General features: G+C 42.4%; 2 protein-coding genes across 2 annotated transcripts in view; both read left to right on the top strand.

The window, feature by feature from the left end:
• The window catches only part of cdc73 (cell division cycle 73, Paf1/RNA polymerase II complex component, homolog (S. cerevisiae)), a 76,809-nt gene extending 71,527 nt beyond the window's left edge, over positions 1-5,282 (top strand). The window contains exons 17-22 of the mRNA XM_085255870.1: positions 749-784; positions 882-969; positions 1,331-1,492; positions 2,663-2,763; positions 4,152-4,293; positions 4,442-5,282. Coding sequence (XP_085111996.1) covers positions 749-784; positions 882-969; positions 1,331-1,492; positions 2,663-2,763; positions 4,152-4,293; positions 4,442-4,478 — 566 coding nt within the window. The 3' untranslated portion in view covers positions 4,479-5,282. The remainder of the gene's footprint in view (positions 1-748; positions 785-881; positions 970-1,330; positions 1,493-2,662; positions 2,764-4,151; positions 4,294-4,441) is intronic.
• A 4,858-nt stretch (positions 5,283-10,140) lies between these two features.
• LOC146553955 (complement factor H-related protein 2-like) lies at positions 10,141-14,314 on the top strand. The gene is made up of 9 exons (XM_085253937.1): positions 10,141-10,289; positions 10,391-10,579; positions 11,091-11,267; positions 11,357-11,533; positions 12,270-12,332; positions 12,414-12,455; positions 13,164-13,325; positions 13,939-13,967; positions 14,068-14,314. Exons 1-9 carry the CDS (start codon positions 10,232-10,234, stop codon positions 14,098-14,100), a joined length of 930 nt encoding a protein of 309 aa, XP_085110063.1. The 5' UTR covers positions 10,141-10,231; the 3' UTR covers positions 14,101-14,314.
• The last annotated feature ends 6,531 nt before the right edge of the window (positions 14,315-20,845 follow it).

Below are 20,845 nucleotides of genomic sequence, written 5' to 3'. Positions count from 1 at the left end.
CTTGCAAATCCACAACCCCAATTCCAAAAATGTTGGGACACAATAAAATGTAAATTAAAAACCGAATGCATCCTCTCCTCTTTCAACACCAGTGCAGACCAGATCATGTGCTGTCTGATGTAGGATTCAATACTTGATGTAATTGAAATATGGGTTGATGGCAAATTCTGTTCTTACTTAGATTTTAAACAAGGTCCCAACTTAAACATCATGAAACTGAACCACAGTTTGATGAAATGGGGAACTTGGAGAATCGGCTACATGTATTTTTAGTCTAACACTTTTTCTTTTTTTTATCATTTGACACACTCCGTGTATGCAAGCTTTAAGAGGCAAAGTCGGGTTTCCGTTTTCTTTTCTTTTTTCTTTTTCCCCTTTTGGACCTAAAGGGTTCTTTTATTTCATTGGTTAAAGTTAGCATTAGGTATACTGATAGACACCAGATTCTTCCAACTATCATGTGGAAGTACCTCCCCTTTTCCAAACAGTTTTTAAGGATAAATTCCAAAAAAAAAACAAAAACCCCTTTCTGTGTTCAGGTTTAGTGATGTTCGTTCAGTCGTTGGATATTGTAAGTCTTACTATTGTTAGAGCTTATGAAGAAAATTTCTTGTCAAGGAAGTGACTTAACAAATACTTGACGCATAGGAAGCAGTTTTACTGAGGATTGTTGTTCTTGTCTTTGGACTCAATATCCACATGTTTGTATTTATTTAAAAATATATTATTTTAACTGTTTTCTCTCTAGTTTCACAAGCCAGACCTCCACCAAACCAGAAGAAAGGTACATCACATTTGATCAGAGTTAATCACTGTTTTTTAGTAGTACTGACCAACTGAGCTGTAGTTTTAAACCATTTTTAATGTGGCTTTCTCCACAGGATCCCGAACACCAATCATCATCATCCCTGCTGCCACCACCTCCCTCATCACAATGCTCAATGCTAAGGATCTCCTGCAGGATCTGAAGTAAGTACAAATCATTAGTGCCCTTCTTCTTTCTCTAAAGTGGAAGACAGTGCAATGAATCAATTGCACTGTCTTCCATGCATTGATGTTATTTTGGCGGTTGATGTTCTTCAGACACGCAGTAGTGGATTTTTTTTTGTCAAGTTGCTCAACACTAAGTTTAGGGCAGAGATTGAAAAAGAGCTTGGCGTGCCAGCGGTGACTGTCTGTGGTCGTTGCCATAGAGCAACAACTGTTTGGAGGTTTAATGACTGGATTTAATGTTGGCACCTCTGCAAAATGGGCAGTGTTGGCAAGAAAGGTAAAAATTGTACCCTAAGGAGCAGCAGTGAAATGACTTCCAGACTCTGGCCTGTACCAGGTTTATCACATCAGAAGAGAAGAAGAAGCAGGGCATCCCGCGGGACAATGAGGTTCTGCTACAGAGGCGCAAAGACCAGATCCAGCCTGGTGGCACAACACTGAGTGTCACCGTGCCGTACCGCGTCATCGATCAGCCGCTCAAACTGGCTCCCCAGGATTGGTCAGTATATGTATTTTCTCAGTTATATTAGCATTTTACACCATACAGGGACACTATGGAAACAACAAGCCTGTACTCCCCTCTGTACCTTTATCATGAAATGACCATTCATCAGATGACTCAGCTGTTAACGGGGATATTTGAGTGTTTAGCAAATATGACTCATTATTATGCATGCAGCCTGTGTTGAAACCACAAGATGATTATGTTTCAGAGTCTGAGTTATCATATAATGGGTACACAGTACTGGCCGATTGTTGAATAATTTCAGAGGGAAATGGGGGGGAGAGGTGTGTGTTTCCTCTTCCTCACTTCTGCTGGAGCAAGTCTTAAGCCCATGTATAACACCCACTGGTATTGGCATATATAGCACATTACTGGTACTTGTGTAGCACCTTTCTACTTAAGTTGAGTACTCAGTGCTTCCTACTGCAAGCTGCACACAATCATACTCTAGTTGCTGCATTGGATGCAACTTTTCAGTAACCTGCCCAAGGACATGTGGAGCCGAGGATCAGTCCACCAGTTTTCCGAACCACTCCACTTGACCTACAGCCGATCAAGAATTTCAGCATCGGGCATCCTTGGTTGTAAATCCAACATCAGGAAAACACATATTGTCATATTAATGATACCTGAGATCCTTGCCCTCTGCTGCAGTGTTCAGTGAATGTGTTTACAGCTTATTGCACCTTCTTTAAATGCAGGGCTCTAGAGTGCGACCAATTTGGTCGCAAATGCGACCATATTTTTCAGTGGTGCGACTAAAAAAAAAAATATTTGGTTGCACCTGTGCGACCAAATGTTCGGTTAGCAAAAAAAAAAAAAAAATCTGCAACCTTCCAACAACAGACACATATTATGCCCCTATCGTGGACTAAACCAATGAGAGATAGTAAGGGGCGGGACCTCTCTGATGAGGCCTGATCCTTCTGAAATTCATAGCCAGTGCTCTGACACGGTGTCATCAATCTTTGAATGCTGAAAAAGCACAGTGTATCCAGAAAAACACATTATATTATAGAAATTATTATAAAATTTGTGTGCGCCTAACTTTTGTGCCGGTACGCCTAACTTTTGGCAAAAAGTTAGTCTAGAGCCCTGAAATGTTTAATCCAGTTTTTTTTTTTTTTTTTTTTTTTTGTTTGACAAGCCTGTTTCTTCCTTCAGGGATCGAGTGGTGGCTGTGTTTGTGCAGGGTCCTGCCTGGCAGTTCAAAGGCTGGCCGTGGCTGCTGCCCGACGGCTCTCCTGTCGACATTTTTGCCAAAAGTAAGTAATATTGTGAAGTCTAAATAGACTATTTAGTCTATTTAGTTTCACTGTGTTGAAACGATAGCAGTAAAAAATGGTTGGAGTCGTGATGTTTGGTTTTCCACTCATTCAAAGAATCAGCAAATTGTGAACTCTGTGCCTGTTGTAGACATATTTATCTGTGGACACCTTTCAAAGCACTCAGTGTTACCTTACAACAATAAAATTAACAAGTAGATCAATATTAAAGAGAGATTTAAGTTTGAGATTCAGAAATGTAAAACATAAGGCGTTGATGGTTATAGGTGATATGCTGATACTAACAGGTAGGTTTTGCGCTGTGCTTTTAAGCTGTGTCATAGTTTGGTTGACGGAGTTAGAGGCAGTGAGTTCCAACGATGAGTCTCAGCTAAAGCCTCTAGTGTTAAAGTCTGAAGCGAGGAGCAGTGAGGAGAGCGTGGAGCACGGGCAGAGGTGTGAGGAGATGAGGGTGCCAGGTCATGGAGAGCTTTGAAAGTGAGGAGCAGAATCTTGTATTGGATGTTCTGGGAAATGGGGAGACGGTGAAGCTGGGTGAGAATAGGTGTAATATGATAAGTGTGGGTGATTATTCTCTCTGCAGAGTTCTGTACAATTTGGAGCCAGTTAAGAAGTTTTGGGTGGAGATCAGAGAGAATAGCATTCCATTAATCCAAAGGCATGGATTATTGGAATGCTGTTCAAGGGCATGAACTAGAACTTGTGTGTAGCCTGAAGATGTTAGGTGGACTTGATGTGGGTGACAAAGAGAGTATTGTCCATCTATAGAGACATCAGATAGGGTGTCCTTTCATTCAATAAAATAACTTCATGACGGCTTGCGAGCAGGTAATGAGGAAAGGACGGGCAAAGGAGTTGTCAACGTAAAAATGAAACTATATTTCTGAGAAGAAAGAGATAATTTATAAATAGCAGGGGGTCCAGTGCTGATCCTTTAGGGACCCCATGTGTGACCGAGGCTAATAGAGAGCGTACAGTCTTGCCTTGAACTATATCCTGTCAGAAAGGAAGGATGTAAACCATTCTCGTGCTGTGTCCTGGAGTCCAGCACTGGCTCGTCATTCTAACAGAAGAGGGTGGGAAGTGGTATCAAAGCAGCACTGAGGTCAAGGAGGATGAGGATGGTGAGAACAGTGCCATGTGATGTCAGGAGGGATGTCAGTGGTCTGTCTAGAACGGAAATCGCGTTGAAATGGCTCGTAGAAATTATTGTTAACTAGAGCTGTGGTGCCACCGTGTCTTCCAGGATTTTAGAGATGAGGTTGGAAAAGGATTCAGAGGGTTGAATGTGTAGAATAAACGAAGACGTTGAGGAGATATTACTGAAAAACATCCTTACGGTTGCATGAATGCATTTTCCCCTCCAGTACGAGCTTTTCATTTAAAATACGATGAGGCAACGACTGATCCCAATGTGCAAAAGTGGGATGTGACCGTCCTGGAGCTGAGCCGCCACAGACGCCATCTGGACCGGCCCGTCTTCCTGCGCTTTTGGGAGACCCTTGACAGGTACTTAATTTTTATGCACTTAATTAAATTTCTTAATGTAATTTAATTTCACCTCGATGCACCTTTTTTATTTGTTTTTAATATGTAGTTAACGAAACTTTCTGTAATAAACTCTTTTCCTCGCTCCCTTTTCTTTCTTGGTGAACAGATACATGGTGAAACACAAATCTCACCTCAGGTTCTGAGCCAGGATCACAGCCACAGACACCGAAAATCCCACAAATCAATTCGTCAGCCTTCCCCTTCTAATTGGTCCAACTCCCTCATCCAAGCTGCCAATCCATCTTCCAACATGATCCCCATTTTAAGAGGAAGAGGAGGAGCGATCATTCCAGGGCTTCCTCCAGGACTCCTAATGCAGTCTGCTGGAATTGTTACTTTGGACATCAGAAAGGAGATTTTTGTGTTTTTGTTGTAATTGTTTTCTAATGTTTTCAGGTAGTTAAAGACAAATACCAAAATAAGTTTTATATAAAAGGTAACATGCTGCGGAGATGATTAAAACACAATACTAAGCAACATGAGCTCAGAGGGAGATGCTTGCCTTTTGTCAGCGGTAAACAGGAAATGTGAGCGTTTTAGTCTGATGAAAACGTGAGAATCTCTGGGTACAACTGAGGCAAGTGCTGAGTTTGAGGAAGAGACTTTCTTTACACTTCTCTTTTTTTTTTTTTAAATTTTGGGTGTTTGTGGTCTGAATGTACATATGTGATCAACTCTGTGAGAGCCAAAACTCCTTGAGCAGAAAGGGGAGTGCAGGTAAATGTGTTCATATGTTAGATTGCTCCTCTGCTCTCACTCAGTTAAAATGATCTCAGTCAAGCAGTCAATCCCTAGTTCAGTTTTTGACAGCTCTGCACACGTCTTGGTCATGCAATGACCTTGTTAAACTCCTTTTTTTTTTGGTGTTGTGCTAGATGAGAGAAATTATGGAGAGTATTGCTTTAAAACATCACATGAAAATAGACAATAAAGCCTCTGAGAAACAAGTGCTTGTGTGCAGTCTGCTGAACGTGGGTAGTGCTTATTTGATTTGATATCTCAGTAGTTTAATGTTAGTTTCATTTCTCCATGTCACCTGAAATACATTGTGTGGTTAATGAGGCTAAACAGATGCAGCTGAGCCCTAAAATATCTCTCCAGTTTTACTGTGTGGCTCCAGCACTGTTACATAATGTCTTGTGAAATGTAGCTACTATAAACAATTCTAACACATTTTACTGTTGCAGTTAATAATCTGCTCGTGGTTTGATGACTTCATAATCAAAATACGAACTAAAACAAATCCACGAGTATCAGAACAAGTGATCTGTGACGGCCGTGATTGGCTTCCTAAGGATTAGGAATAACCTCATTGGGACTGGAGGATGTTTAAACTGGATAGAGTGCATGCTTGCTCATGTTCCATCATATATAATCTCCAGACGCTTTATTAGGAACACCTTAGTACTTCAAGGTTTGACCCCCTTTTGCCTGCAGATCTGCCTTAATTCTTCATGGTATAGATTCCGTGAGGTGCCGGAAACCATGTTGATATGACAGCATCGCAAAGTTGCTGCAGATTTATCAGATGCACATTCATGATGTGATTTCCACATTCATCCACATTCTCCTACATGCCTTCCAGGACCAAGGAGCCGACAGAGGAGCTTTATTAACATGTGAAGAGCCCGACATTTCTGACAGGGCTTAAACAAAGAGCTCAAAGGAAGAGTCGGTATTGGACTCCACCAGGTGGGCAGAAACACAGCAGCACATGAGAAAACAGTGACATAAGTGCTGGTTTCATTTTATTTTACATTAACATTTTAACATAAAAATAAACACGTAATTAACAAAAATCCTGTTAAACCCACTCAAACTCCTCCATAAATGAACTCAAAACACCATCTCAGGTGGGACAAACACAGGTTCATTGATTTATTTTTTTTGTGACCTGAGTTGTCGCCTCTTTAGGCTCTGCCTGTTAATCGTGGTCCCCTGACAGTAAAGCACTTTCGTTCCCACGGCCCTCGGCCTTTCAGACTTCACATAGGGGAATATGCAAGATGCTGTGGCAGGTAATTTCAAATGCAATGTTTCTATCAGATCAATAAACATCAGCAAACACACGAACAGTTTGTGTGCAGTTTGTAGCACAGTGTTGCAAGCTAAAGGTCCAGCTGCTGTTTTCACGGGGAGAGAAAAGAAAGGGCGCGAACTTCACTCAGAGATGGAGAAAGATGACAAAGACAGGAAAGAAAGAAGAAATGTTTATATTTAAAGATAAGGACTGATCAGTGGTGTTGGAAATTTAAAGCTTACATGTAAGTCCTCGTTTTTTTAAATTGGATATCGGGTTTGTGCATGTGAAAATATGCTTTTGTTCATGTTGTGAAACCTGCTGCAAAACAAACTGAAGTAGACTCGCTGTGGTTTGCTGCACTGTGATGGGTTTAAAGTAAAGAACAGTGTGTGACCGGTGCACAGTGGCTAAGGTTTCATGAAGTTAAACTGATGATGCTGAGATGCAATCACTGAATTCCACCTTCATACCAACTTTATAGTGTCTAATATAAAGACAGCATAAACTGTGTATTGTATAGAGAATGGAAATTAGCCAGAACAACTCACGAGACATCTGCTGACACCTTGTGTCAGCTGATCACAGCCTGTACACTAAGAAAATCTACTGGAGCTCTCAATAGAATTATTGTGTGCTGTGATTCTTTTGCCCACACTGAGCCATTAAGAACGATTTTAGCGTTCCCCCACGTGCTCAATCCCACTTCAGCCCCTGACTGTGCTCATCTTTTGCTTAGATGCAGAGTCATCCTCTACAACGTAGCCAACAGAAAACAGATTTCTCTGCTCATGTTCTGCTTCACTGATTCAAACTGAGAATATTTACTAGTATTAAAATTTAGACTAAAATAAAGTTTGTATTTCCATTTCCTAATATTATTTTATTATTACATTAATAAAAAACAAGGTTCAGTTAGCTTTGCATAGAAGCAGCTGGTAGAAATGTGTTTCAAAGAGCTACTTTTACTCTGAGTACATTTCAGTACTTTTTCACTTTCACTTGAGTAAAGAAGTGGAATCAGTACTTCAACTTTTACTGGAGTATTTTTAAACACTAGTATCTGTACTTCTACTTAAATACAGAATCTCTGTACTTTTTCAACGTCTGGCTAGCTGCAATTCATTTACAGCAAATCCCACTAAGTGTGGGCCTGTCTACCCCAGTATTTCTCCTCCAGCTGTATTGGTGGATGAAACCTACATAGAGGATGCTTCCTAGGTGAATGAGAACCAACGGGGACTTTATCAGCAGCGGTCAGAGTACCCAGTGCCCACACTGTGAGCGATTGAAGAGCTGCTCCAAAGGTTTCTGTCTGACTGTGGTAACACAACATCAAATATGAGGCATCTGGAGTCAATCTGCATTGACCACTTTGTTAAACTTCCTTCAAGGCCGTCTTACATGAACACAAGTTAGAATATTTAACTTTGACCTTTGCCATTCAGTAAACTTCCCTTTCTTCCTTTTGAGCCATGGATTTAAGATTAGTATTATTATCCTACTGAAAGTCTGATTTTTCTCACATAACTATCCAGAGGGAAAAATCCAATGTTTTCTTATATGTTCATTGGCAAACAATTGTTTTGCTGTGCACAGGAGTAGAGTGGCTCCTCCACCTTTTTGGAGGGTTGGTGATTTGATTCTTCAGTCTGAAGTGTTCTTGAGCAAGACACTGAACATCTTATTTTCCTGCTATTCGACTTTGAACATGTGTGATAGTTAGTAAGTGCCTACAAGGCAGAGAATAGAGTGCTGGCTGAAGGAGTGGATGCAACTAGAAGGAAAAGGATTATTGAGTCCGTTTATTCCACCCTAGTGTTCGTTTTGGACAGCAAAGGCTGGAACACTTGGAACACTTCCCATCCCAGTTAAATTTGTCTCTTTGTGACTGGAAATGCATGCAATTTGGCACTGAGATGCAGATTTTCCAGCAGATCCTTGGATCAAATTGAAGTGTCTGGACTATTCTTTCCATCAAACTCTACTCGCAATTTATTTTCTTTTTTCCACAGTGAATGATTTTTATTTATTGATTTTACAAAAGTGACAATTAAATATTAACTGGTGATTCTAAATTGGCAAGATGTGAACATCTGAGCGTGTTGGCCCCTCTGTGGCCTTGTGACTGGCTGGTGACCTGTGCGGGGTGTACCCTGCCTCTCGCCCTGCGACAGTTGCGATAGGCTCCGGCCTGTCAGCGACCCTGAATCGGATGCGCAGAAGAAAATGGATGGATGCATGCAAAATGTTGTTTTTGAGTGTCAGCCGTTTCCGCTGGATGCAAATATATTTTTCACACATTGTCGATGCTTCTGTGCAACTGGTGTTGTTTTGTTCTCAGCGTCTGTCTGCAGCTTTGAACCCGTTTCAGGAACTTAAAAGTAATGTTCAAATCATAGCAGAGCTTTTTCCATGAAATAAATAAATAAAGGAGTATCCCAAAAAAAGCAGTTCAGAGAGTGAAATTGTGCTCTTTCATTTCTTCTCGTTTTGAAACACCATGTATGCCATTTTCCAGCCCTGAAATTAGAAAGTTACAGATTCATTAGAATCAAAAGTAGTAACAGAAATGTTGCCTGAAGATGTTCCCTGGATCATCAACAGGGAGAAAAAGGGCGATGCGAGAATACAGTTGCATTTAAAAACACTCAAATCAACCAAGAGCATGACATTATGATACATTTATTTTCCTGCCTTTCTTTGAGAATGTACCATCCTAAAATCTCCTCATTAAAATGTAAAGGTGGTAAAGTGCTTTCATTCAGCCATTGTTTTCTATACAAATCCTATCATTGCATCTGCAGGGTCAGCTAACATCAAGTGGCTGATGCTGAGCCTCAGTTTTTGTACTAATGTGTGCAGTTACAGGTCAAGCTCTAGCATTGCTATGCTTGTCCTGAGCTAAGTATTACAGCATTGCACATATATAATATTTAACTGATTAATTTGATGACATCAGTTGAATTTGTTGGAGCAGAAGCAGCGAATAAGGTCAAAGCAGGACAACCTTTACATATGTCATGTGACACAAAATGATGTCAACATATTCGCTGTTAAAAATATTTGCTCTTTTATGGGATGTTTTATGTTTTCTTTGCCATTTGAAATTATAGCCAGAAATCCAATTTTCCCACCAGCACTTTAATGCAGAGCCCATGAAGATCCAGGAGATGGTGATCACACACAAACTAAAGGATCGCATTACAGTCATCAGTAATAATCTAACCCTAAATCATTATTCCTCCTTATTTTATAACATGTTTTCACTTTTTTGCCTTTCACCTGTGTTACTCCAGCCTGACCTTTGGCTTGGCTGTGTTTGGTATTTCAAAACAACAAAACCGTGACCTCTGATCACGGCAGTCCGGGAAATCATTTTGAAATGCGCACTCTAAACAAACTGTTGTGAGAGCTGTTCCAAACAAGGCTGAATCCTGGACGATATATAGAGTAACCCAGCCCACCACACACACACACATACAAACACAGACACGCTGGCATTACAGTTATAAAACCAAAAGTCAACATTAAATTAGAAATTAGAAGCTCAAACTAAAGGTGCACAGAGAGTCTGCAACTATAATTGTACAGAAGCAAGTATTTTTGCAATGCTGGTCAGTACATTCCTCCTCGTACAGTTTTCCTGTGCGTCTGAAATCAATTTGAAGGAAGAAAAAATGTAACTCTACAGGTTTGACTTTTCCCTCCAGTTTACTGGATTTTAGATGCTTGCTCCATTTGGGCATGTGGGCAGAGGCATGGTTAGATTTTGGGGGAATTTCCTTAAATAATTATTAACCACCTCTGATTTTATCTCGTCTCTGTGCTCTCATGTTTGTTGCGTTACTCTGCAGTATTTGAGCTCCTGACAGGATGTGTGCGCGCTATCTTGGATTTGTGCTTCTGATTTGGTTTGCAGGAGTGACGCATGGTAAGAATATTAAATTCACTTCCTGCTATTTTCATACTTAAAAACACACTTTTAAAAAGTGCATTTTCCTCTAGTTGCTTACTTGTTCATCACTTTTTCAGCACAAAATGAAAATGTCTGCAGGGCTCCTGTGCTGAATGGGGGTTATTATGTCCCTGAAAAAGAGACTTACTTTCTTAAAGAAGAGCTCACTTACGCTTGTGATTCTGGACGGAAACCGGTGGTGGAGGGTTGGTGGGCGACAAGCAGATGTGAAGATGGGAATTGGGTTCATAAACCACAGTGTATAGGTAAGTGTTCAGTAATATCTCAACAAATTTGTTTCAGTTAGACACTACAAATCTGCAGGAGTGCGAACTTTATTCAATACCATCAGTTAGCTGTTCATTAAAAGAACAATGTGGAGTGATGCTGTTGTATGAAAGAAGTAATGCATTCAGTTTGAAGCCATAAAAAATTATCCTTATTTGTTATTTGTTTTATTAAATTGTACTCTAATATGTAGTATAATATTTAAAAGTACACAGTAATGTAATGCATACCAAACCCAGCAATTACTTGACAGCTTAGTGTGAGTCTGACGGGTGATATTACTTTCTTCTGTTTACAGAACAGGGTCCTAAATCAGAACAATCGAGGAGCGTGTCAGGATACATTTCACTGCGTGTTGTAGTCGTATAACTATGCATGTGACAAATAAAGAATCTTGAATCAATTAGAGGACAAGAATAATATGAAAACAAGTAAAATACAGTTTAAAGAAAGTCATCAAATGAGTTTGTTGTTTTTTATCTTCTTCAGCTCAAAATGCCTGCCTCCCCCCAACAATATCTCATGGGAAATATGATAAAGCAGAAGACGGTTGGTACAAAGAATGGGACTCTATTTTGGTACAATGTGACGATGGATATGAACGCAAAGGCAACAGTAGGCCCAGGTGTAGAAGTGGAACCTGGAGCCCTTTGCCTGTCTGTGAGAGTAAGTCTGCCAGATCCCACACAAACAAATCACTTTCTCACCACCTTCGTCAGTCGGCTTGTAATGACAGGTTTTTTTGTTCCTCACAGGAAGGAGGGATTCATGCAATGAGCCTCCAAAAATCTCTCATGCAGTCATAATTCATCAATACAAGGAAGTGTTTTCTGCAGGTTCAGAAGTGCAGTATGAATGTGAAGAAGGTTATACTCGAGAGGGCAACAATATCATTTGTGAACATGGACAATGGACTGCAGGGCCAACATGCAGTAAGTGTGTAAAAAATTCATTTTATTTTTTCTCACCTTTCTAAAACCTAAAACAATGTTACAAAAGTTTATAAGGAACCAGTTTCTGTATACGTTCATCAGAAGAGATTCATGCACAGCATGTGTAGAAACTGAATTATTGGCTTTTGAAATTGCAGTTGCACTTTGGGACAGCTTTTTGTTTACTTTTTCCTGGTGCAGGTTGATCCAATGTTGCAAGATGACAAATGACCTGCAAGAATATTTATTTCTGCTTATGACAATAAAAATGAACCCTGCAATCCAAAACAAACAAACAAAACAAAAGCTGCATAATAAATACAACAAGGTCTCACTAAATTGAAAGTGGAAAAAATAAAAATCCATATAATTATATAAATGCAGTCCAGGTCTGAGAGACATTAAACTTTACTTTGGCAACAGTCTGTCAGCATCATAACAGGGAAGATTTACCTTTTTTGGGGTCTTTTTTCTTCTTTACATGGGCTGCTTAGTTTTTATAGGATGACAACCACACCTTTTATCAGCAGTAACTGAAATGATGTAGGACTTTTGTCTTGTTTGAAAATTTGTATAAAATTTGAGAATAAATCTGATAGGATTGCCACTGTTACTTGAATTGCGCTCTGAATTCATTTGCAAGTCAGCAGGTAAACAACAGTTTATGTGACAGAGCACGTTAGCATTAAAGCTGCTTTTAAGCTGAATAGTCTCAATAATATCTTCGGTTCTGCAGACGAATCATCAGCAGATCAGGGACCCCCTGCATCAGACACAGATGTCCAGCCTGAGGGGGGAGGTACATTTTTAATTGTTTTGTCCGTGCACCTCATCTCTGTGTTTGTGTATACTTTAAATCTAAAGCATGTTTTTCATTTAGACAGAAGAGAAAGTGGAGCTGGCAGTGGTAAACAACCGGAGGGTAAGTGAAGCATATTAATTAGTGGATCCAGTCATCTCATTTCTTAGACTATTGGAACATTTTTGGACACAGATATTTATCTTTGACTCTCATTTTTGATTTAGAAACAAGACTTGCAAGACAAGCATTAAAAAAGAAAACGGCAACCAATAAATTTTGAGCACTTAGTAGATTATTTGGCTTCAATTTTCACCCCAACCCTTATCACAGATCTGAGGAAGCTCTAAGTTATCATCTCATTATTCTCCATGTTAATAAAACAGCCCTTTGTGCTTCTGACCCATTACATTTTTACTTTTTTTTTTTTTTAACTTTTTTTTTTACCTGAAAGAAAACCTGAATAAAACTCACGACTTAAATGAGTAGGTTAAAAATATGAACTGTTGCCGTTTGTGCTGTGACCTCTTCTTGTCACCAACCATTGGGGGGAATGGGCAGAGGACAGCACGACCCTGCTGTCAGTGGGGGACAACCTTCAGGTGGAGGCAGGTTTTAGACATAAATAAGATATGAATGAGTGTGTATTTGCCTTGCAGTCCATGTCTTTATGAAATCAATGCAGCATGTACCATATAACTAATGAGTTATCTGCTCTCATCAGGTAGAGGAACCACTGGACATCAAAATTCAAAAAATAATTTTTACTCCAAAAGTTTATTAAAAATACTACCTAAAAATTCTTCTTACTGTTTTTTTATTTTATTGCAGGAGCGTTCTGTGTAATGAATGCTGCTAGATATGCTCATTATGGTCTTGCTGCAGCTGAACCTGAAAACATGCGGGAAGGACAAGATAAATATTTTTCTTGTATAGCAAGAGACAAATATATCCGTGTTCGGTGTACTAACAGAAGGCTAGATTTCACCAGATGTAAGTATTTATCTCTTTACATTTTAACTCTTTGAGTTTCTTTTTTTGTTTGGCAGCAAACAAAATTTCTTCTCTGGGATCTGATACACAAACAAGAGGAATAGTGAAAGAAAAGTAAATAAAATTTCCCACACAGGAACATATTGAAATAGAAACCTAGCATTGCTGATTTGTTAAAAGCTGCAGCTGATGTTTGTCTATAGGAATGACACCCCCGCTTCATGTTGTTGTATGGAGAGTCATTCCCAGCTTCCAACAGCCAAACTCCTCTATCTGCCTTTGTCCCAGCACATCACAAAAAGCAGGAGATTCACTCTTTATCACAGAAACAAAGTTTTTTAGTGTTTAGCATCCACACTTGTTCCAGTTGCCCCCAAATCACCACAAAACAGTTTGTTATGGTTACAAAACCTCAAAAACATCAATGAAGTAACTTAAACAAATGTTAATGTGGAATAAAAGTAAAACACGAGGAATAAAAGCAGTCTGGCTCTTTAAGAACAGAGAGGATTTTCCTCTGTAGGTTTATCTTTGAATGCAGTGAATCAGTCCTCACTGATAAAGTTTACTCGATATGAGCTTCTAACTGACAAACTATCTGCTTCTTGTTTAGGCTGTGATGGAAATGAATTTCAATCTTTTGTAAGTGTTATTCTTTGATTTATTTTCAAACAAATATAGTTTCTTTGAAATAAATGTGCTTGATGTTTTTTACTCAGCTGTTTGTTTGTGTTTTAATCAGCCTGACTGCTATAGATTCGGAGAATCCTACTGACAACACAACCTTTCTGAAACACTTCAACCAGAACCTGCAGAGCAACAATGAAACATGTTTCTTTTCTTTGTCGAGTTTTGGGGCTGATTGTTCTTTAAACACCAAACTGTCCATAAATGATTTGAACTTTTCATGCACTCAGTACATGATGTGTACACTGAATCCATAAAGTGTCGATGGCTGGCTGAGGTCTGAATAAAATGTTTCGTCATCAGAGACGTCTTTGTATTGCTTTGTCTACTAACTGTGTAGAACAGTTCTTTTACTATGCACACCAAAATATTATTTAATAAATAACAATAACGGAAACACTATAGACAGGAACAAGTTTATTGATTTGTTTTACTTCATGATGGTGTTGGCTTTGGTTAGTGACCAAAAGAATAAGATTGTGGATACAAGCATGCAGAAGATGCAGTAAGTGTCATGGTCCTGGGTCATTTTGACCCAGCGTTTTGTGTTTCCTTGAAATTCATTTTTGTGCCTTGTGTTTATTCTGATTTTGTATTAGTTTAGGGTTGAACCTGAAGTTTAGTGTTTTATCAGCCCTACTTGTGTCTGTCCTCGGTGCTCTGTTCATGTCACCGTGTTGTGTTGTAAATCAGTCTGTGTGTTTCCTGCTTTACTTTGAAGGCTCGTGTTCTGGATTTCCTGTTCTATTCTGAAGGTCTGTGTCTGTTGTCATTGTGTTCAGCTTGTCTCCTCCGGTCATCATGTGTATTGGGTTCAGCTGTTCTTCCCTCCTGTGTGTGATTACCTCGTGTGTGTATATTTAGTGGGTGTCGGTCTGTGTTCATTGTCGGCTCGTCTGCGTTCTATGGTTTCGTTCTTGTCTCTGCCCCGCACCCCTTTTGTATGCTCTCAGGTTTGTCATTTAGTTCTCCCAGTTTAGGTTTCTTCAGTTGTTTTGTCATGCCTCACTGCCTGTTTTTGCCACTCCACCACTTGTAAATAAATGTCACTCGAATCATCAGTCACTGCCGCATTTTGGGTCCTCCTTTTCCTCCAACACCACACGGCTCACCCCGCCAGCCGTGACAGTAAGAGCATAGGGAGATATTTTATTTTAAGCCAACATGAATATAATCTCGGGAAATAATTTAAACAGATATTATTAACACATTTATATTTAAACACAGATTTATTTAGTAGATATGTGTCCAACTGATATTTAGGCTTAAAATGTCAGAGGTCTGTGATGGCACAAAACCCTCATTTGGTGTCCTGGTCCAAGAAACATACAAGAAACAGGAGCAGAAGATTTAAAGAACTGACCATCAGACAAAGAAAGTTCTTATATCCAACCCAACATTTGAGCCAAGTCCAAAGATTCTTGTGCTTCACAATATCAAAAGCAGAAAGCAGCTAATGTCCAAAATAATGAGGGCTGTGATATCTCCTGAATCTAATGTGAGTCACAAATAATTGATCACCTTCAACAAAGCTTTTTCAGAACTATGAAAAGCTCTGAAGTCTGACTGAAATAGTTGCTGTATATCATTTGAGAAGAAGTCATAACAAAATCACTTTTCCCAACACTTTTGACATTAATTTACAATTTGTAATTTATGTTAACAGGACAATGATTTCTTAGACTCAGCATAAAGGTTGAATTTTTATGTGTAAACCCTGAAATACAGTATTCTTAAAACATGCAGGAACAATACTGTGAAAAAGCATTTTCATATTTTAATATTGCACATAGCCTGAGTAAATACAAAATCCAGTTTGTAAATGACGATTTCATTTATTAAGGGATATAAAGCTATTCAAACCCACCTGCCCTTGTGTGAAAGATCAGATTAGATAATTGGACTGGAGCAATGATGTCAGCACTGACTAGGACACCGTGAAAAAGTGGAAGTGACGTGATGAACAGACTAGCAGCCAAACAGCCAAGAAAGCAGACAGATGAACACTTACAGATTGTCCTTACTGAACATACACTTAACGTAGGTGTAAGTGTAAAAATGTAAAATGAGCCTTGAGGAAACTGTTGTTGTGAATTGAATTGAATTTATACGCCACAATTGCAGACAGACTGATTACCTGTCCAGGGTGTATCCTTCTCTCACCTTTGGATCAGCCCAGCACCTCTTTCTGCTCATAACATGGCAACTTCATTCAATATTCTATGTTCTCGTTTTGCTGCTACCTTCGCAAATTGGCCTCAGTTTGATCTTCATTTCATTTTTTTCAAATCATGGCAGCCTCTGAGTCCTGCATTTGGGCCCTAATGCATAAGCTCACGGTGACTAAGATGGAGAAATATTTCACATGCCAGGACTGACAAGGATGCCTCCTGGGTGAGGTGTTCCGGGCCAGAGCGTTCTCACTCTCGAGGCGTAACATGTCGACGTTTTGTCACGTCCCGCGGCGTTCCTGAGGAACGCGAAAGGAGACCTTCGGCGTTCTTATGGTACGCGGCGGGTTATGGATGGAATCCAGTGCAATGACGCTCCCGCGGGAGTAGACGTTCCAGCCCTGTATTCCAGCCCTAAACCTAACTTTATCCCTAGCCCTGACCATAACCTTATTCCTGACCTTAACCAGGACTTTAATGATGTTAAATAGCGTGTTTCTAAGCGATTTGAAGAATAAGAGCGAACATGTGTAGGTTCAGTCCAGACGGTTCTCATATTTCCTCTTTTTCCGAGGTCGTCATTTAGGAACGTGGTGGGTAGCCGAAAACGTAATATGGTGACGATTTGTCACCTAGCGTAAAATGTTACGCTTTGGGAGTGAGAACGGGTTGTCCGGGCATGTCCCAATGGATGGAGGCCCTGGGGCAGACCCAGGACACGCTGGAGAGATTACACCTCTCAGCCTGGTCTGGGAACACCTTGGTGTTCCCCCAGACAAGGTAGAGGAGGTGGCTGGGGCAAGGGAGGTGTGGGCTTCTCTGCTGAGGCTGCTGCCTGCACTTAACTGAAATTATTACAGTGCATCTTGAAAGGCAGAAGAAGAAATAAGAAAACCATTGTATTGTGGCGGACCACCAGGTGGCTCCACTCACACCCAAGTTGAAGGGAAGTGCTGGGGTGGAGATTTTGGCGCTTACTATATGTGAAGTTCTGAGAGTCAGTTAATAAAGTTGGAGTGAGACACTGAGACCTCTCCTGTCGTTATTACATACCTCCACATTGGTGTCCCCTGTAGCGAACATGCTAAGGCTCGATGACAAAGCCAGCTCCGGCTTAGAAGCATCGCCGATGGCTGCGTTTGCTGTGGCGCTTAAATTGCCGGATTTTTGGCTTCAAGATCCTCCTTCATGGTTCGTGCACGTAGAAGCTCAGTTTGCTCTTCGTGAAGTTTCAGCCGACGATACTAAATACCACCATGTGGTGGCCTCACTTGACCCGCTGTCAACCCGCCGCGTGATGACTCTCCTCCGGGACCCCCCAGCCCAAGGCAAGTACGCCGCCCTCAAGGCGCTGCTGCTGCGGCATTACTCCCTCTCTGATGCTGAGCGGGCCGAGAAACTCCTTTCCCTCGCGGGCCTGGACGACGGCACCGCTCTCGAGCTCATGGAGAGCATGCTGTCCTTGCTGGGCGCGGATGACGGAGGATTTCTCTTCACCCACCTCTTTCTCCGACAGCTGCCGGCTCCAGTGCGCGCTGGCTTTGCCAACTCCCCGCTATTGGCCACGAAGGATTACCACTCCCTTGCGGAAGAGGCGGATCGCATCCTCCTGGCTACCAGGACTTTCGGCGTCCAGGCGATTGTTCAGGACTCACCAGCGTTTTCCCCCATCCACGGTGGCTGGAATCGCTGCACGGCGGCACCGTGAAAGGGGCTTTGTTTTTATCACCAGCGTTTTGGAGTGAAGGCACAGCGCTGTCTTCCGCCTTGCAGTTTCCAGACCCAGGGAAACGGGCATGTCAGCGCTCTGTAGCAGCCGCGACCGCTGGCAACAAGGAAAGGCTGCTTTTCTTAGAGGACTCACGCTCGGGGAGGCGTTTCCTGGTGGACTCCGTTTCACAGAAGAGCCTTCTTCCCCCGGCTGGCTTGGACAGGCTAGCTGAGGGCTGCGGGCCATTGCTAACAGCGGCTAATGGCTCTCCCATCAAAACCTTCGGTGAAAGGTTGGTGACTGTTTGCTTTCACGACCGTGACTTTCAGTGGAACTTTGTTGTTGCTGCTAGCTCTGTGCCTATAATAGGCGCTGATTTTCTTTGTGCTCACGGACTGCTGGTTGATGTTGCTAACAGACGTTTAATTGATGCTGTGTCATTTTCCTCATTACCCTGTTTGACTCGGGGTGCTCAGCCCGTGGTGCATGCTAACTCGATTCGGTAGATTCAGGTGACATTTTTCAGTGTTTGCTTTCTGAGTTTCCCTCACTCACTGTCCCCACTTTCTCGAGCACGGTGACGAAGCATGGGGTGGAGCATTACATAACTACAGTAGGGCCCCTGGTGTTCGCGCGCGCGTGCGCGCCGCCTCGACCCCGCCAAACTGGCTGTAGCTCGGGAAGAATTTGCCACCATGGAGCGTCTGGGCATCGTGCAGCGTTCGAATAGTGCCTGGGCTTCCCCGTTACACATGGTGCCTAAATCTGATGGTCGGTGGCGACCTTGTGGGGATTTCCGCAGTCTTAATAATGTCACAGAGAACGATCGTTATCCCATTCCCCACATCCAAGATTTTTCCGCCCATCTTGCGGGGACCTTGGTTTTTTCGAAGATCGATTTGGTACGGGGATATCACCAGGTTCCCGTGCGCGCGGAGGATGCCCCCAAAACCGCCGTAATTACACCTTTCGGCCTTTTTGAGTTTCTGCACATGCCGTTTGGCCTGAAAGGTGCCGCCCAAACCTTCCAGCGGTTGATGGACTCGGTCTTGCGCGGGCTGCCCTTTGTTTTTGTATATCTTGATGATATACTGGTGGCCAGCAGCTCGAAGGAGCAGCACATGTTCCATCTGCATCAGGTTTTTCAGCGTTTGGCGGAGCATGGACTGATTATTAATCCGTCTAAATGCCAGTTTGGGTTGCCCGTTCTCGATTTCCTTGGGCACCGTATTTCCACCGAGGGCGCGGTTCCGTTGCCTGACAAAGTCCGAGCTGTTTTGGAATTTCCGCATCCCACGAATGTTAAGACACTGCAGGAATTTTTGGGGATGGTGAATTTTTACAACAGTTTTCTCCCCAGAGCGGCACACCTGCTGAAGCCCCTTTATGGGGCGTTAAAAGGTAAGAAAGCTAATGACCCCGTTGACTGGTTTCCGGAAAGCATCCAAGCGTTTTCTGATGCTAAGTCAGCGTTAGCTAATGCTGCCCTTCTGGCCCACCCATCCCCCTCAGCGCCGATTGCGTTGACCACCGATGCGTCGGACATAGCGGTGGGTGCGGTGCTGGAACAGCGAATCTCGGGTGTCTGGCAACCGCTCGCCTTTTTCAGCCGTACGCTACGTGACAGCGAACGCAATTACAGCGTTTTTGACAGGGAGCTACTGGCGCTCCACCTGGCGACTCGTCATTTCCGTTTTTTTCTCGAGGGTCGTCACTTTACCGCATACGTGGACCACAAACCCTTGACGTTTGCCATGTCCAAGGTTTCTGATCCATGGAGTGCACGCCAGCAGCGCCAGTTGGCAGCCATTTCTGAGTTTACCACGGACATTCAGCACGTGGCTGGTAAATCCAATCATGTGGCTGACTGTTTGTCCCGTGCGCTGGTTTCTCCCGTCTTTCTCGGCATAGACTACTCCGCCATGGCTGACAATCAGAGAGGTGACCCGGACATCCTCGCGCTTAAATCCACCCAGACGGGCCTCATACTAGAGGACAGACCAGTGCAGGACGGTGGTCCCCTCCTCGTCTGTGATGTTTCCACCGGCCGCCCTCGCCCAGTGGTTCCCGCTTCCTGGCGTCGTCAAGTTTTTGACTCGGTACATGCTCTCTCTCATCCGGGGCTCCGGGCCTCTGTTAAACTGGTCAGCTCTAAATTTGTTTGGCCAGGCCTTCGCAAATCTGTTAAGGAATGGGCGTCGGCGTGCATTCCCTGCCAGCGTGCGAAGGTTCATAAACACACCAAAGCGCCCCTGGAGCCGTTCTTCATACCCAGCAAACGTTTCGATCATGTGCATGTCGATCTGGTGGGTCCTCTGCCGCAGTCACAAGGTTTTACGCACCTTTTGACTGTTGTTGACCGGACCACCAGGTGGCCGGAGGCGGTCCCCCTGGCGTCCACTACCGCAACAGTGGTGGCCAGCCTCGTTCACAGGATGGACCTTCCTCTGCCTGTTCTCTCCCTCCCAGGTTCAGTCGTTCGGGTCGTTTGCTTAGACCCAGGGTCCTGGACTGAATAGAGACCTAACTGTGTGTTCGGGGGGGTATGTGTGGCGGACCACCAGGTGGCTCCACTCACACCCAAGTTGAAGGGAAGTGCTGGGGTGGAGATTTTGGCGCTTACTATATGTGAAGTTCTGAGAGTCAGTTAATGAAGTTGGAGTGAGACACTGAGACCTCTCCTGTTGTTATTACATACCTCCACATTATATCTGTTTTTCAGTTTGTTTGTTTTTGTGTACTGCATTTGTCCACAATGCAGTGAAAAATAGATTTGTGACATTAAAGTTTTAAACGTATGGCTGTTAAACTGTGGCCTGTTAGAAGTGTCACAGTGACTGAGTGCATACTTGAACTTTTTCTCAAATAAACTTGGTCACAGGTGTATAAAATCCAGCACCCAGACGTCTACAAACATTTGTGAAAGAATGAGTCGCTCGCAAGAGCTCAGT

Source organism: Mchenga conophoros, linkage group LG18, assembly GCF_057382185.1.
Source record: "Mchenga conophoros isolate Kocher_MC1m ecotype Shallow Benthic linkage group LG18, M_conophoros_male_GT1.1, whole genome shotgun sequence".
NCBI classification, from domain to species: domain Eukaryota; kingdom Metazoa; phylum Chordata; class Actinopteri; order Cichliformes; family Cichlidae; genus Mchenga; species Mchenga conophoros.
This window is presented reverse-complemented; position numbering and strand designations above follow the sequence as displayed.